The 18,164-nt window shown below is 42.0% G+C and overlaps 1 protein-coding gene across 1 annotated transcript in view; it reads right to left on the bottom strand.

Annotated features, from left to right (window-relative positions):
- Positions 1 to 325: 325 nt before the first annotated feature.
- LOC137770960 (putative uncharacterized protein ENSP00000383309) overlaps positions 326 to 18,164 on the bottom strand; it is a 51,253-nt gene continuing 33,414 nt past the window's right edge. Inside the window, exons 2-4 of the mRNA XM_068553997.1 lie at positions 1,248 to 2,069; positions 449 to 1,184; positions 326 to 357 (exon numbers count right to left, since the gene is read on the bottom strand). Of these exons, the coding sequence (XP_068410098.1) occupies positions 326 to 357; positions 449 to 1,184; positions 1,248 to 2,069 (1,590 nt within the window). The remainder of the gene's footprint in view (positions 358 to 448; positions 1,185 to 1,247; positions 2,070 to 18,164) is intronic.

The following is an 18,164-nucleotide window of genomic DNA, read 5'->3' as shown; positions in this document are numbered from 1 at the left end:
TTTGGGGTCGGTTTTGACTCCCAGTCTTGGGTCTGGGTCTGAGAACTGGCACAGGTTTTTCCTGGGGAAAGCGATTGAACTGGGCGTGGGGGCGGGCCAAGGAAAGGCAGCGATGGGACGCCCCCTCGGTGAAGAGTTGGCCGTTTCGGGGCTTCGGTGGGGGGCGTTGGAAGGATGCGGCGAGCGACAGGCGCTTATGTAGTCGAGTGCAGGATTTCCTACTTTGTGTTTGAAGCAGAGTATAGCACCCCACACAGGTACTCGGGGCTTATTTGAACATCAGATTCCATCTAGACAGGCAGAGAAGGGCAGCGGGGGCAAACCTTTAGTTTTTCGCGGAGGGACCGGACCCTTCAGCTGTGAAGTAGGGAAAAAGCCCTTGAGCTTTGCTTGCAATATGTTAATATATGTATGTATATATATATTTGATACACATATGTCAAAGTACCCCCGCGCGAATCGCTCTGGCTGCCCGTTAGCGTCCGGAGCCTCGGGGTTTGCAAACTTGCACCTGGTATCTGACGCCTCTGGGCGTGCGACGCTCCGCGCTGCCAGGGGAACCTGGTCCAGGAGCCTGCCTGGAATCGGAAGCTGGGAGGGAAGGAGCCGAGCGTCCGCAGTCGGGCGTCTGCTCCCGGGCACCGACCCTCGGGGCTGCCGGGCAGGGCACGCGCCGGCGGCAGTAGCCGCGGCGCCGCGAACTCGCCGCCGGCCCCGCCTCCTGGCGCTCTTCCAAGCAAGCCCCTCCTCCCCGCCCCGCTACAAACGGCGGGACCGCGGCGCCCGGGCGTCACTGAGGCAGCTGCGGGCCGGGTGAGGAGGCCGGTCGCCGGCGCGGCGCGGGTGGGGCGTGGGTTCCGCCGGGTTCCAGGCCGCCTTCCCGCCACCGTCAGACCTGGGGACGCCGCCGCCGCCGCCGCTACTACCGCCTCTCCGCGGAGCCCGCCCGGAGCGAATCCTCCGCGGCTGTGTGACGGTCGGCAGCGCGAGCCGTAGTAGCTGCAGCTCTGAGTCGCAGCAGGCAAGTGCGGGGGGTGGGGTGGGGTGGGGTGGGGTGGGGCGGGGGCGGGCACGCCTTGCCGGGCCGCGAGTCTGTTTCGGACGCCGAGGCTGAGGGCGGTGCGCGCCGCCGCGGCGCTGTGTTGCGGTGTCCGGCCTCGGCTCGGCGGGAGCCCTCGTCCGGGCTCAGGGCGGGAACGTTGGTGGGGGCGGCGGAGGTTGTGCACGGGAAGTTCCTAGAGCTCGACCCCTGGCGGTGGGAGTCGAGGGAATTGGGCGCCTCGGGAGGTGGCACCGCCCCTCTTGTGGGCACAAGCTGGTTGGGGGCGGCGGGAGCCGAGCGGGGCCAGTCGCGCCAGGCAGCGTGCACAGGCGTGGACGTGCCGGGGTACGGCCGCGGGTGGCGCGAGAAGAACTGCGCCGAGACGCAGGTGAGTGTATTGGAGGGAAAGTGGGGGAGGGGGCTTTTCTAGAAAAAGGGTAGGATTCCTGTGGTGGACTGGCGCCTCCGCCTTGTGGGAGGCTGCGTGCACTGGGTTCTCCAGCCGGGTGGTGTCTGGTGGCGTGCCCACTTGGTACGGCGCCTCCTCGCGCGTGGTCCTTGGCGCTCCCGGGGCGTCTCGAGACTTGCTGCGGCCACGCAGTGTGCGGAGGTGGTTTGGGACCGTGGGCGCCCGGGACAGAGCAGGGAGGATCCTCGGGCCGCTCTTCCCCTTGCGCCGTGTTAGGTGAGATGGGGCGCAGCCGCGCGAGGTCGCAGCTCGAGGTCGCATCCCGGGTTTGCGCGCGAGCCGTGCGCTGGGCGGGAACCGCGGGGTGGGTCGGGCCGCCGGGCGAGGCAGGCTCTGGGTTTTCGCTTGCTCGCGGCGGTTGCGACGGCTGCCTCCAGCTCGGCCAGGAGGGCTGGCCAGCTGCGCCCTGGTGCACGGACGTGTGTGCGTGCCTTGGTGAGACTGGTGGAGTCTCGGGTGGACCAGCCTCGGTTCACCCGCAGGTGCTCTTCCAGTGGTCGTGACAGTGACCAGCACACAGTTTTTCCACGGCGTTTCCTTAAAAGCCGACTTGTTATCCTAGAGGGCCGGAGCGCAGAACCTTGCCTCTAGATGTGAGCCACAGGCACGGAGCCGTAGCTGTCCAGATGGTCATTTAAAATAGTGTGTATTTTCAAAGATCATCTTTACGATAAGATGTTCATCTCCTATCGTCTCTCTCTGTTTTCTGAAAATGTGAGGAAAGGAGGGTTTGTTACCGGCTATCTACTCTCCTTTATTCCTTCCCCAAAGGATGGTGCCTAATGCCAAACGAAATATGTCCGGCAAGGACAAAGAGCTTTTTAAAACTTAATATTTTTGTGGACCTATCCGTAATAATTGTCTTCGTAAAAATGTAGCTCAGCCCCAGACTTATGGCAATTAAGTCCATTTAAAAACTCTGATACCAGTTGGGGTGTAATTTCCCCATCCTCTTAAGTAAAATCGGTTTGTTTGAAATACTGTTCAGTTGCCCTTGAAGACAACATTGTCAAGAATCGTTTCCCCCAGAGTCGTTTGAATTTTTCATTTGTGCTAAGGCCGCTCTTTCTTGCGGAAGCTGACCTGGAGTCTCCATTTTGGTGAGCGGGTGGAAAAGCTTTCCTGGATCTACTTTCTCATCTGGACCTTTGGTTCTAGAAATGGGTGACTCTTTTGATGGAAGAACTGCAAAGTTACTGCCTTTGATTTTGAGCTGTTCTTCAGAATACGTTTGTAGGAATGTTGGTTTAACACTGTTCAGGTGTGTGGTGGGTACATACTTAGAGAAAGTTCTCTTGGAAATGGGGGAGAGAGTAGAGGGGGGAGGAGGAAAACATTTTTGGAAGATCATGGCTGGGGTGGGGAAAATTAGATTTTGAAGAAACACGTTACATCCAATTTTCTATGCTTCCTCTACTTTCTTTTCTTTCTTGAGAGAATGTTTTTGTGTTTGTGTGCTCAAAACTGGCCCCTTAATGCCCTTTCGGGTAACTCTGTGCTGCCACCTTTCGGGGGAGTAAGGTTTTTTGTTTTCTCTTCAAAGACCCAGCGTTAGGCGTTTAAGACCCGCCCCCCCCTCCCCCGCGCCTTCTCCCTGTCTTTAGGTGTTTCCTTCACTGTGTCTTGTTTGCTCTTAGAAATCATGTCAGGTCAGCTGTTTAAGCTGCACACACTCTTTCCCCGTGGTTCAAGAGAATTTTAGTTTTAGGATATGCTCCTAGCATAGAACAGGTACCCAAAACTGGTCAGTGTCCGCCAGGCCTGTTATTTCCTACTGAACCTTATTTTCCTTTTCTAGGCTCAGAATATATTGGTTGTTAGAGTTCCTTTTTTGGTTTTGGTTTTTTGGTTGGTTGGTTCTGGTTAATGCTTCTTCACCAGAGAAGCGAGGTCCTTCTCTGTCTGGTTCAGCGCTTTTGGTTAAGACTCAGCTCCCAGCTGGTTACTGAAGAACAATGCTCTAAGTGGCATTTCTACTTACTCATTTCTTAATCCAGCTTTTGGTTCTTTGTATACGGACAGGTGTTCCTGGCTGAATCCTTGTTGCCACTTTCAGCCATTCTAGCCTTCTGTGCTTTTCCTGTTGATGTTATTATAATTAAAAAAAAAAAAAAATACTGCTTTGCCCTCTCAAACGTTTCTTTCTCTTCTCTTCTAGAAGGAAGTCCCAAGTTCTCTTTAAGGACACAACAGAGCCATCCAGAATACCCCAGCTTCTAGGCTGGGATCAACCTTTTCCTCTTAATTTGATTGGAAGAAAAAAATTTTTTTTTAATCTATGATGCTTTTCAGGCGTCAGCATGGCGCAAGAGCACCACAGTGGCAAATTACTCTTCATGTTCTTTGTCCCCAAAGAGCTGGGTACTCCTAAATAGCATCTTATCAAGACTGACTTTACCTTCACCTTTTTGATGGCTTGGTCTGCATGGTAGGGTCAGTTCTTTTGCTCTCATTTGAAATCTTTTAAAATCGACCACATTATTACATTCTTGTTGCCACCTTTTTCATGGATAATGTTTATTTGGAAGTAAGGGAAGTTGGAGATCCAGGGTATTTAGCCTGGTCAGGTTAATTTTTTTGATGGCATTGGGAGGGGCTCTACAGGTGAGATGGTATGGGGCCTGGATGGTGTGCCACCCTGTGGAAAACCTGCCCATAGCAGTCCTCCCCAGCTGTTTCTGATTCTTTGGAAAATCAGCTGAGCGGGCCGATAATCATAGTAAGCTACCACATTAAAGTGTTGATGATGTTGTGTTTTTTCTTTCTTTTTTTTAAGCATGGGTATTTGGTTGGAGGCAAGGCCACTGAATGGGCACATGACCATAATGCCTCCCCATTGAAATTCTTGATTTTTGAACAAGGGGACCGGTACTTTGACTTTGTACTGCGACCCACAGATTATGTAGCTTATCCTGGTTAGAGGCTTTCTCGATTGTTAATATTTAGTTGGCAGTATTGCTGCTTTATGCTAATATTATATTATAGAACTGTTGGAAATCCAAAGCTCTGTGCACTAGTGATGCCACACCCAACTCTTGAATTAACTCTGTGAAGGACATTAGATGCATAGAATGTTTACTTGCTTTGGGCAATTTCATTTTACAGATGTGGCAGTCTTCACCGGTTCTTGTTACTCACAGAACCCACGTGTTGTGTACTCTAATGCCAAATCCATTGTTTTGTTTCTAATTTGGGAAGAACATTTATCATCCATTTATTTGATTCTAGATACTGGTTGGTTTGCAATGCTTGTCGATTTTTCTTTGATTTCAAGTGCTAAGTGGAAACAGAAGGCGCTTAAGCTTGAAAGGCCATAATTTGTTTTAAGGCTTTTGTGTGTTAAAATATACACTTTTCTTTACGGTTTAAGTAGGTTTGGTAACTTGAAATCTGAATTAAAAATAGGAATTAGTGTCTAGTAAAAGCCTACAGAGGTTTTATGGTGTATTTAGGAAAATTTTCACTAACAGGAAGTGAACAGATTTGGCTTTTAGCATTCACGATGTATATCATGACTTTAATTTTAGTAAGGTCAAAGGAGAACTTTTTTTTTATAACGGGGAGACGACTTTCTATATCAATAGCCTGGTAGTCCATCGTATAAAACAAAACAAAAGGCTACTCCTCTGTACCACTGGGCTAGGTGCATTTTCATAGCCATCATGCACGCTATTAGCAATGCTAAGTTTCCCGAGATTAGTCTACATAAAAATGTCTGTTTTTGGTAAAGGTATTATTTTCTCAGAGCTGTGGGTTTGGTGTTGAATGCATCAATTTCATTAATATTCTTAGCTGTATGTTTCCCTTTCCAATGTTGCTTGGTAGTTTTGTGTGATGACAGATAAGGGTTTTCCTTGTAAGCAGGGTTTATGAAGAGAAGGATAGGTGCTTTGGCAAGGAGTGGAATGAGGAGTAAGATAACCGAGAAGGTCATAGGAATAGGTGGCCTGGGGTTAAAGCCAAACCAATTTGGGGGTTGCCTTATTACTTGCAAGTAATTGTGTTTTATGTTTTTTTGTTTTTTTTTAAAAAACTTGCGCTTTCCTAGTACTTGTCTATATTACTGATTTCTATTATGTCAGTTTCTGACTGAAAATGAATAGCAAAGAAGGTTTGACGGGCAAGACCCTCTTTCCCACTTTTAGAAATTGTTTATTTGAAAAAACTGGATGTTTTTCTCAATAGACTTATTTATCATGAGACAGTTATAGTGAAATGTTAGATTTTTTTAAAACATGAAGGTTTTGTTTTAGCATCAGATAAATTTTGAACTACTAGGTTGAGGTTTCTGTATATTTTTCCCTTGTCTAATCTAATAGTGATAGATTTATACTGGCCTTTCTCCTTGGCTTAAAAAAGGAGTCTGTCTCATAAAAAGGAAATTTATATTCTATATGATTAGCTTTTCTTTCCCTCCAGAATTTTTGTTGTTGTGGGCTATTCATTACTGGAGATTATTTCGGCAGCTTTAAAGACTATATTAATGGACTATCACAAAAATCCCTATTTTCACAAATATCAGAACTGTTCTTTCGGGATGGATTTTCATTTTATTTTGTTTTGCATTTAGTTAGCAGTGGTCAGACTCACTTCAAGCTCACTATTCCTTTTCACTAATTTTATCTCCTGATGAGAATATGGGCAATAGTTATTTCAGAGTTCTCAGCTTTCCTGCGTTTCCTTATTATGGAGTCACTGTAAAATTGAAATTTCTTGTTAAGATTGAGGAGTTTTGAGTCTCTTTGAGCATCTGAAGAAAGCTGTGGGCCCTCTTTCCCAGGAGAAAGACACATAATCCAGAAATTTCCATACAGTTTCTACCATCTTGCCCTCTGGAGTAAAGACTATTAAAATAAGGTTCTATTTAGGAAGTAGGACTTTGAAAATTGGAGTTGTCTTACATTGGTGAGAGCAGGGAGAAAGTCATTCAGATTGGTTCTTGGGTGCCGTCGTGTTAGCGGTGTGGGCCTTTAGCTTTCATCCAAGGCAGTCTCTAAGCTTCCTTGTCTCCTCATAGGTTGTTTTAAAATCCATTCTGATTTTGTAAACAAATATTATACATGTAAGGTCTTCTTGTGAACACAGTGCCGCCAGTTTAGCTACTGAGTTGTCTTGCCTGAATGGATTTTGTCACTTTGGTTGAAATTCTTAGTTTAGCAGAGCCAGGTGGAAAATAATTAGGCTGGTATTCTGAAGTTTCCGTCATCTGGTTTTGGCTCAATTACCTATGTCCTTGGTTTCTTAACCTTTCTTTGAGTGTGAAACCTCACACCTCATTGATGGGGTGAAGATGTGCATATTGGAAGTATGAGATTTCTGGCAGTGGAATGACAGTGTTTCCTGAATTGGAAAAGTGGTAATAGGTGGTCCCCATAGATGAGTTTTATATATTTGGCCTTCAATGTGTTACTATGAACCATTGTTTTTCTAACATACCATCTTTATAGCATACCATCATACAATGTGTCACATTTCTGCCACGGAGAAAGAGAAAATTCCCAGACTGTAGGGAGGTTTTGGGAGAATTGTGACTTTGAACATTTCAATATGGAAATAGATATAAATATATCAATGGAATTTGGAAGGGAAGTTTAAAATGCGTTTTTTTCTTGAAAATATAAATAAAGCTAAGAGATTGCATGTGAAATTATGAGAAGTTAGCCAGCTAACATTCCAGGAATATAAATATCTTAATTTAAATTTTCCATCTTTTTTCAATGAGAAATCAAATTTTAAAATTGAAGCACTTACATTAAAGTAATCAGCCCATATCTTCTTGATTTGGATTTTGTTTAATCTCTTATCAAGGATCTATTCCTATACATCAAAAAAAAAATGAAATTTACACTGAAATAACATTTTTCCCCTGTTGGTTTCAATACCTTTTTACCACCCCAAGTGAAAAGTCATTGATGGATGCCCTGTCAAGTAAGTTATTGGAAATTGCTCACTTGTTCAGTTTTTAAAGGATGTTTAACACTTTTTTATTCTTTAGGCATCATTTGTGCATATCAGAAGTATAAGAGGTATGTCTCAAAGCAAATAAGTCACAGTGTGTTTGAAAATAAATTCACCGAATTGGGTAAGGTGGGGAAAATATTCCTGGAACTGTTTGTACTTGATCTTGAATTTCCTCTGAGCTGCTTTTCAAAAGTGAGCTTTTTCTATTTCACTGTTGCTGCTGCTCTACTGGAGGTACTTTTGGTGACATGAGGATCACCCACCTTTATTGCAGAACTATCTAAAACATTTTAAATATACAAAGTTTATTATAGAGTGAGCAAGTTTTTATGACCTCTTCCCAGGTAAGGCCTATTTCTGTATGAGTTTGCTCCACACCACTTTCTCTCCCCTAGGTGCTACTTAACTGGTTTCTGGCTTATTTTGTTTAAACCCTTGGGGTCCTTTTTGGCCTATGGCTGTGAATGACTCATGGACTTTCCCCAAATACCGGGTCATCAGTGCTTTAGGTTTTCATCCCTTCCTTGCCGTTGTCCCTGCGAAGAACTTGAACCACCCACAGCCTTCCTCTTCTCTCTGTGACACCTCTTGCTAACCCTCTGTCCCTTAGTCACCTGTCTATGCTTCGGAGCCCTGTGCCAGTTCTACTTCTAGCCTGGCAATTCTGGGTCAGGCATAACCTAGGCACTTGTCCCTTTCTTTTCTTATTCAGCTTCCACTTTTGCATTGGCTCTTAAGCATTTTGTTACATTTTATTCACTGAAGATTGTTTTCTGTCACCAAGACAGTTGCTACTATTAGAGGACGAAAGGGAGAAATGGGTATCAACTGACAAGTGGATTCTGCCACGGGTCCCAAATGGTGGCCCATGGGCTGCATATTCTGGGGCTGTTTTGTTTGGCCTGAACTGCGTTTTAAAAAAAGTAGTGAGTTGTTGATTTAAGCATTGGGAAATATCATGTAAAGATCTAGAGCCATATTTTGTGTCTCTGGAAAATGTGTGAAGGGGGAGCAAAACTGAGCCCATATTCACTGCACTCTTTACATGGAGCATGGTTTATTTCACTTCAGAATACGTTGTTGCTTGGCCTTTGTGCTTATTTGAGTTTGTGATTCTAATGCTGCAGTTCCTAAAGCCATGGGAATTAAGAAAGTTTATTAAAGTATCTAGACAAAGGCAGTAGTTCTGAAGACTTCAGTTCTTTTGATTTTCTTTGTGTTTGCAAATAACGTTTGAATTAAGTTAGATTGTTCCTTATAAATTTACATCTTTTTTTTTTTTTAACATCTTTATTGGAGTATAATTGCTTTACAGTGGTGTGTTAGTTTCTGCTTTATAACAAAATGAATCAGTTACACATATACATATGTTCCCATATCTCTTCCCTCTTGCATCTCCCTCCCTCCCACCCTTAAACTTACATCTTGAAGTCTTCTTTATTTTACATAGAGAAGTCTTGTCTTGGACCTCCTCTTCCTTAATGCCTGGTTGCAAGACAGCTTCTCGTTCCTTTACAAGATGTGCTGCCATCAGGGTGTCTTACCTTTTTTCCCCTCTCCCTGGGATTTTAGACTTGCCCCACTTGGGAGCAGAGATTTCTTCTTGCCTGTTGCCTGCTTATATTTGTTCAGATGCTTTGAGGTCAGCAGAAGTTGCTTGGTGCCGTGAAAACTAATAGGATGTTATGAGCTGTTTCAAAGAGGCCCATGGCCCACCTGCTAACCTCATTGCTGATGGTGTCAGCTTAGAAAAGACATTCTCCTCTCAGAGTGCTGTAAAAAAGAGCTGATATGAGAGGTTACCAGGTGTGAGTTTTATATGTGTGTTGTTCTTCTCTCCTTTTCCCCCTTATTTTTTTTTCCAGTTTTCAGCCTTTTCTAACCCCCCTCTCCAGAAACAGCAGGGCAACTCAGCAAAGCTTTCTCCCACGTGTGCAGTAGAGCAAGCTGATACGCCAGCAGAGTAGAAAGAGGCTCCACATGTCATGTTTGGACCAGTGCTGTAATTTTATTTTACAATAAGGAAGGTGGATATTATTAATCTACTCCTGAGCATAATAGCACAATTTGAATAGCAGAGAGCAACTTTGGTGTGTGTTAATGTCTAGTGAGATGAATACAGATGAATGGTAAGTAGGTAGAAAATGTCAGTGTAGAGCTCTCCTTTTGGTGACTTTAAGCACTTACATTTCTAGTTAACTTTTTGTTCAGCCCAGCACACAGATATGAAGATCTGTTTTATCAACCCAGCATTAATGTAGCTTCTGAGGATGGAACAATGCCTATAAAGCCCTGCTCTCCTGGCAGCCACTTGAGCTGGGCCAGTCATAACAAGGAATTAGAATGTGTCCCTGTATTGAACATCTTAGCAAAACCTTTCAGAATAATAGGAGCTTAATGCTGGCAGTTTTAAAAATTGGTGCAGTTTCTAGCCACGCCACATTTTTTTGATATTTGGGAGTGAGTGAAAGTGTGTGGTTAATTTGAAAAAAACTAATTTTGAACTAACTGTGTGTATAGTTTAAAAAATACTGTAGGTCTATTCTGAACTAATTTTGAAGAGGCACTTAAAAAAAACTCTTGGTACCAAGCATCTTCCATGATGATATGATTCTTTTAGATGAATATATTGCTTATTTTGACATGCCCTGGAGTGTCTTGTTGAGGGGCTTCCAGGGTGTCTTCGTTGTTGGGTGGGGTGGGGCATTGAGAATTTGTTTTTTAAAAAAAGAATCGTGTTTTATCTTCCTAAAGGTTGAGAATTATTGTCATGGAGCTTCTCCTATGAAAGGCTTTGGTTTTGGTGGGCTGGTAGTTACCTTGGAGACTAGACCTTTTCCAAATTCATCTAAAGTTTTTTCTTCTAGTTTTTTTTTGAAGGATCTTAAGAAATATCTTCACGTTTTTTGTATTGGGACCATGTTCAGAAGCCAGGAAGTTTGTGTAGTACTTATGGTTTCATCACACATTATTACTGAGTGCTAGGTACTGCAAGAGCTTTAGAGAAATTTATAAAGCATCCTTGTCCTTGTATCTTGGTCTGCCTGCTTAAGGAGATGCGGCAGAAAACGATATCACAAGCCTCCCCCTCTAACTTTAATAGTAGTTTGAGGACTTGAGAAAGGGACACATCTCTATAGTCTGGGCTTTAAGGATATGGCCAGGATTCTGCATATTGTTTTGGGGACAGGAGTGTGTGGTTTTCTTGGTCTCAGTTGTTTTGTGTGTACATTTGCTTAGTTATTGTGTCTTCCCTCCTCCCTCCCTCCCATGTCATTGTCACTGCTTTTGGGTCTCTCTTTTGTTGTATGAATAATTACTTCCTAGTTTGCCAGGAGTCCAGTCACAGGTAAAGAATGTTTATGCAATGCAGAACCTGCCAAGTTTAAGTTGTGGCTGGAGAGAGACACCACTGCAACTGTCTTAATTCTGCTCTTGTCCAAAGAAGATCGGATCCCAGGCATGTGTGTATAACCACTTGAAGCCTCCAGTGTCTCCCCCATAGTTTTATTCTCTTGATAGCATGATGTGCCAGGAGCTGCTTCTGTGTATAACGTTTACTTTTCAAAACATTTAGGAAAAAGTCATAAGGATGATAAGGTTTCTTGGACTCCTTCTCTGTTTGTGTAGTTCCAGTAGTAGTAAGCGAGTGACAGGTTAGAATCTGGGATGCTTTTAAAAACACTGATCTGTACCTTCTCCTTGATTCTTGCTCATGCCTAAGACCACGTCTGCCAGGAACACGGGTTCTTAAGGCTGCTGATGGTAGCTTTCTCATGCCAGTTCTTGATGTTCTTAGGTCTGCCTGTTGCTTTTCTCCATTAATGGCATTTACATTATTTTTCTTACTTCTGAAAGGTGATTGGACAGCCTGTATGCTGCTTCATGTCCTTGTTTTGCTGGAGAGGCTCATTCCCTCAGGTGGAACTGGCTCTTTGGAAATATGTATTCTTGATTCTTGGACTTTTTAAAAAGGATTTGGCTAATCTACCTGTATTGTTTGTGGACAGTAGGGGGCAAAGTTTGATTTCTTGGTGAACAACATAGTTTGTGATCCAGAGAAGAAAAGTGAAGGGGTTGGTTTTTCCCCTTTTGTACAACTTCTAAAAGTAACTTCTAAATTATTGCCTCGTAAGAATGCAATTAGAGTAAGAAATTTTGTATTTGATGGGACAGTAAGGAGCTGCCTGTTTTTAGTTGCTGAAAGTCCTGGCTGTTAGGACAGAAGAACAGGTGGAATCAGTAATTGAAGGTGGTGTACTGCCCACAATGATGGAACCAGGAGACAAGAGCATTGTGTTTTCTGTTCTTCCGGGACCTTACCACAGTTCCCTGGGATAATGAGTTTACAGATGAGGGAAATGAGGCTCAGAGGTCAGGTGGTTTGTTAAAATCATCCTGCTGAGTGGGTGTGAAGGACTTAGGTCTGTGATTCCTAGTTCACTACCTATTACCCTGGTCTCCAGAGTGATGTTCTTTCTACCTCTGGTAGTTCTGTTGGTTGTAGTTTAAGGTGGCTGAGGACAGAGAGACAGATCCGAGAGGCAGCTTGACGACTGTGTGTCATCTCCAGGCCTTATTGTTTGGCTCCTCAGTGGTGGGGCTGTTGTAACCTGTAGCACTCCCAGCAGAATGCCCACACCTATTTCCCCAGGGCCAGCATTCTGACCTTGCATTTTTTTTAGGTCTGTGACCAGATGACTTCTGGAAGAATTCCATCACAGGCTGGTGTCTTGTTGCCAGCTGGCAGTCTTCACTTGCAGGATTACTTTTTGGAACTATATAAAGTATAGATCTATAAGTGAGGAAATGAAGACACTGTCTTCAGACTTATTTTAGGATTCTGTTAAAATCAAGAAAAAAAGATTGTGATACTGTGTGCTCTATTCCTGGCGAAGGTGACATTCTGATAACCCTAGCTCGTTGTAGTTAGAGAATCTGTAAGGGCTATTCCTTAAAGTTGTTAGGTTTCTGGGACTAATATGTTCCAAATCTGGTGGGCTTTTAGAAATGCACCTATCTTTGTTCTGAGAAAAAGTTGCAGGTCAGGTGCTCCATAGGATGTATGATGTCCAAACTTGAATCAACAAAATATCTACCCAGTAAAGATTGTTATTGATTTATCTTGTTTCTCCAACTTAACTGTCAGAAAAATCTGTTGGAGGGAGGGTGGATGGTGAAGAATACAGATTCAAGATACTCTTTCTGTTCTTCCCTAGAAAGGGGACATCTGTCTTGTTTATTATTTTATCTCTTGCATCTAGTCTGCTACTTGTTTGTAGTAGAAATTCAGGAAGTTATTTGTTTAATTCAATTGAATTCAAAGTCTGGAATTGAGATAATACAGTACTTGAAACTTACTATCAATTGAGAAAGTGTTATTTGCATCTGTAGGTAAACCATGAATGATAGGTGATCTTATTAAAATTTTAATCACTATGAGGAAATTTTAGCAAAAAATATTGGTTTAATGCCATATTTCAAGTCTTAGATGTGCAATTTTTACATAGTTTCTGAATCTCATAAATATGTCCACTTAATGTAGTGATATTTATTTTTCTCACAGCTGGGAAGCTAGTGGTGCATCTTTCAATCCATCATATTGTAGAATAGAGACGCTTGTTGTTAACGTGTCCCTTGGTTTCTTATCTTTGTGTATATTTTACTCTTTCAAGCCTATAAATATTATCCTTGTGCTCTGTGAAGCTGTTGTAAACCTAAAAAAAAATAAAAGAAAATCATCTCTACATATTTCAAGCAAGTGTCTCTGGTGTAAAATTGGCCCAACAGGCTATGCACATAGCGAAGGAGTATAGCATAGCAGTCAGGTGGAATCCTGCCAAGGGTGCTCCATGCTGTTTAGCCAGATTTAGGACATCACAAGATGAAGCAGAAGTTAAGACAGGTATTGAGAATTCAAAGCTGGAATAGCTTTTTATATCATTTCATCGTATAGGACACCGCAATGCTAACCTTTGACTTTAATAAATAGCCCGCATTTCCTTTTGATTTCTGTAAGTTTTTTTTTTTTTTTTTTTTTTTAAGTTGGCCTCCACTATCAAAGATTTTGAGTGAAAGGTTTCTGTAGTTCCCCAGTTCTCTAAGAAATTCAGAAACATAACGAGATCAGGGGACTTGTTGTCAGGTCTTGGGTATTTTATATTGAGCTTCCCTAAGGAGTTTTATGGAACTTTATCTGTAAGGAATTTTTCACTGTGGCTGGAACCTCTTTCTCTTCCCCTTTCCCTATGATTATTTCCTGTTTGTTATTGTCTAAAGAAATGAAGCAGATTTGCTGGCAGTTTATTAAATGACTGTTTGAAAATGTTCACTATTCTTTTTTGCTAGGAAGTGGCTTCTTAAAACTTTAAACTTTCCTTTAGGCCTACAGCTTTATAGGATTTAAATTTTTATGCTTGTGTTGTGCCTGGCCACCTGACCTTAATGATACTTTGTTGTCTTCTTGATTTCTTATCCATTCACTTTTTTTGGATTGTTTATCAACCTCTTTTACTCTGCAGTAGTTTAAAAACAATTATGTTTCCAGCTTATACATGAAAACATCTCAGTTTCCTTAGTTTCATTTACTTAGTAAACATTTTGTTCATACTGTGTACCACACACTGTCTTAGATACTGAGACATAGTGGTAAGTGTGATCTAGTCTTTGCGGACATGAAACTCAGAGTATTGGGGGAGACACATGTTAAAGCTCTAGAAGTTATTATTTATAATGGTGATTTGTGTTACGAAGGGCAAGAGTCTTTGGGGCTCCTAACTTAGTGTGGGGTGGTCAGGGAAGTTCATTTGTTAACTTCATGTTCCCTCCCGTCTACCCTCTCCCTGCCTTACTCCAACGAAGGCAGACGTTTTGTTTTTTAATTTTATAGGCATTAGAATATTAGAATAGAAAGGGGTCCTGAAGTTGAACTCTCTTTTTCCCTGATAAATTCATGGTGAACTTTGCATCCTGGACCCGATCCCTGCCATCTAGCTTATATCCCACCAAAGGTCTGGCTTTTTTTTTTTTTTTTTTTTTTTTAAAACAGCCAAGAAACAAACTGTAATGTTCTCAAGTATACCAGTAATTCAGCAGCTTTCACACTAAAAACTATACAACCACTGCCAAGTCCAGCAGTGTTATCTGCGTAGTCTACATCCTTCACTCGTGGCTTTGAAAATGCGCTGCTGTACCCAATTTTGAAGTATAAGTTATCAACATTTTTTTGATAGTACTTTTCTAGTGTATAAATTGTGGTTGTAAAAACTATAAAGAGAAATGTCTGTTAGGCTTTTTGATTTGGTCTAAAGGACTTTACCTACTCGCCCAAAATTATAGTTTGTCGTTGATTGAATTGTTTGGTTAATTTATGAATAACCTTTTATAGAATCCCTCTGCCAGATCGAGGCAACCCACCCCATTTCTTCACAATACTGTGTTCCTCCCAGTATTCATTTAAATTTGAGCTAAAATCAAATACCATATTATTTTGGAATTGTCTTTGAAACATTCGTTGGGATGGGAGAGGCTTAGGCAGTTTTCTTTGTAGAAACCTTGGAAGACATTTATTGAAAAATACTTCTTTCTTAAAATGATCTGAATGGCTTTTGGGCAGTCCCTTAATTCTAAAGGGCTATGTGTGTTTGTAAGAGACTGGCAGTAGAGTCTGGGAAATTGCTCTAAGTAATCAGAAAAAGACTAGAAGAAAAAGAGGTTAAAGAAAATGAGGAAGCGAATTCTCCATGTGGCTTGTTTCGTCAACCCACAGACATCATCAGAACTATCAACAGTACTGTGAATTTATGACATGGTATTTTAAAATGATATCCTACCTACTTATTAGATCATTACATTTACTGGAGTATATTCTTAACTCATTGTTTTCCTCAGAGAGGAAGACTCTTTGCATTTTTTGGACACTTATTAAATGTTGTTTTCAACTACATTGGAAGCTCCTTGATGTCAGTGATCCTGTTTTACAGCTTTGTTCCTCGAATATAGTAGATCCCTATATTTTAAAAATAAAGTTTAAAATTACACATGCCAAAAGTAAATACTGCATGTAAGTTTTTTTTTTTCTTTAAGGCATACTCAGCCTTCGTACTCAGGTTACTGAGAAGTTGCCATGTATAACATACATATTTGACCAATTGTAGTTAATCAGAATTCTTAACATTTAAACTGAGCACTTTGAGGTTTTTTATGGACATTAATTATTACTATACAACACTATTAAGTGCTGGATAGTAGATAATACAAAAAGTCATCTTAAAATATTAAGTTAACAGTGCTGTTTGTCTTCATCCATCCCTGTGAATAATTAAGACTTTACCATATCTATTTGCAGTCTCCTAGTTGGTGAATTTAACAATGTACTTGGACCACACAGGAAAAGATCTGGTGTGATGCTTCTGTAACCACTTTGACAAGACTGAGATTATGCCTTTTACGTGTATTTATGACCTGTTTTATACAACTTTAAAGCATGCTATATTAAAAAAAAAAAAAAAAATCCCTGCTTCAAGACTGGATTGAAGTGGCTGTGTTTGCCAGGATTAAGGAGGCAGGCTCCAGGGATGACTGCCAGGCTGGTCTAACAGCAGTGTGAAACCTCCTTTGGCTGTTGGGAGAATGGCTGCTTTCTGCTCAACACTGAGTCTTTTTGGAAGCAGATAGAGAAGTTGAGGTCCAAGGTGGATGCTCTGATCAAGGATGGCTAATCTTAAGAAGGGTTATTGGGCTGGGTATTCCTGAGGTATACGCGTGGCCCCTGTACACACACACACACACACACACACACACACACACGCACGCACGCACGCACGCACAATCCAGGGTACAGCAGCAGCTCCATCTGGTATGTTGCAGGCCTGCCGTGACATAGAACTGTTTGTTCTAAAGCAACTCATTTTAAAGCTGCAATATGTTAAATGGGCAGCCCTTCATTTGAAGGCCGGGGTATGCTGGCAGTTTTATCAGCAGCAGGGTTGTGATCCTGTCACTTCTTGTTAATGAAGGCTTTTATTTAGCTTAGCAAATCATATCTCCTGTTAACATCCACTCTTTCAAATGGTGAGCTTGAAAGGGATGTTTGTGACTTTTTATTAATTAGTAGCCGTCAGGGTGCTTTGGTCCTCCCTTGTGATAGCCATTTAGCTGCATTTCTTCTACTGAGATGCAGCTTGTCTTAACTAGGAAAACGACCAGATGATTAAAATGATCCTTTTTTTGTTTGTTTGTTTGTTATTTCTGAAATGGTTTTTTATCTTTCCTCTAAGGTGGCCATTTCCTCCAGTCTCAATTTCACTTCCATTTTTAAATTCCTAGCAGGGGTTTTATCAGAGCATTTACTTTCCCAGTGCAGCAGTTTGACTTTCCCAGCACTTGTTTGTTTATTTCTGGGCAGCCCAAGAGAATACGTGTTTTGTCTTCAGATTTAAAATGCATTTCTTATATATAGCAAATTCAAGGACGTCAGAGAATGTCAGAGCTGGAGGGGCCCTTATCCACAGTGTTGACCAAAACCCTCATTTTATAAACATGGAATTTGTGGTAAAGGTGTTGCCTAATGTCTTATAAAAAGTGACAGCGGTTGGTGACTCTAAACCCATAGCTGGTTCCTGACATGCCTTTCCTTCTCCCAGTTCCCTCTCGACACTGCTGCATTATTTCCATTTCATTTTTAGAAATGCAGGTGATGTCTTGGTGGGATTGTAAGTTGATAGGTTTTTTTAGAGGGCTTTTTGGCAGCAACTAGCATAATTAAAAATATAAATTGACTATGAACCAACAGTTTCTATCTTTAAATGTATATTTTTGCTCTCTTGTATAAGGTATTTATTGCAAGCATTGTTTGAAATAGTAAAACCTTGGATATTTATCAGTAGAGAATCATTTATATTAATTTGGGCCATCTCTGTTATAGTCAGCTCCTCTGTATCTGCAGGGAGTGGGTTTCCACGTCCACAGACTCAAACAACTGTGGACTGTATACTGTGTTTACAGTCGGCAGATACAGAACCAGAACCGGATACGGAGGGCTGACTTTGGGACTTGGGAATCCTCGGGATTTTGGTATCTGTGGGGATCCTAGAACCATTACCCTGAGGATACCAAGGGACCACTGTATAGCCATCTATAAAGAAAGAATTCTCTTATGTGCTGATATTTAACTGTAAAAAGCAAGTTGCAAAGATCATTACAGAAAGATCTACCTCTGTGTATCTACTAAAGTATTTGCTTTCCTCACCTGTGCTTGTACATGTTTGTATTGGCTTTGCAAATGTTCGAATTGTTAATGAAACTTAACTTCTGGTGTGTGCGTTGGAAGAATTAGATTTCTTTCATTTTACAGTGTTCAACAGTTATGATCTTTTTGCATCATGTATGTATTTTAATTTGCAAAAATATTAACATGCAGTTACTAATTACTTCAAAAGATAATCCCTCTTGTAGTTTTCAAAGCATTTTAGCAGATTTTCAGTATTCTCTGCATCTCAACTGTTTATTAGTGTTCGGTGCCTCGATAGAGCCTAGCACTGTGCCAGGTCTTTGGTAGTTCAGGAGCGGTAGGATATGGATGCTGTCCTTAGGCTAAGTCTAGTTGACAGCCTGTAGTCAGGAAGTGTGACGAGTTGATTGTGGGAGATGGGGTTTGGTGAGGGCTGCTGCATAGTTGGGAAAGGTTTGTGA

This window comes from Eschrichtius robustus, chromosome 10, assembly GCF_028021215.1.
Source record: "Eschrichtius robustus isolate mEscRob2 chromosome 10, mEscRob2.pri, whole genome shotgun sequence".
NCBI classification, from domain to species: domain Eukaryota; kingdom Metazoa; phylum Chordata; class Mammalia; order Artiodactyla; family Eschrichtiidae; genus Eschrichtius; species Eschrichtius robustus.
Note: the sequence above shows the minus strand (reverse complement) of the source record. Positions and strands in the feature narration are given on the sequence as shown.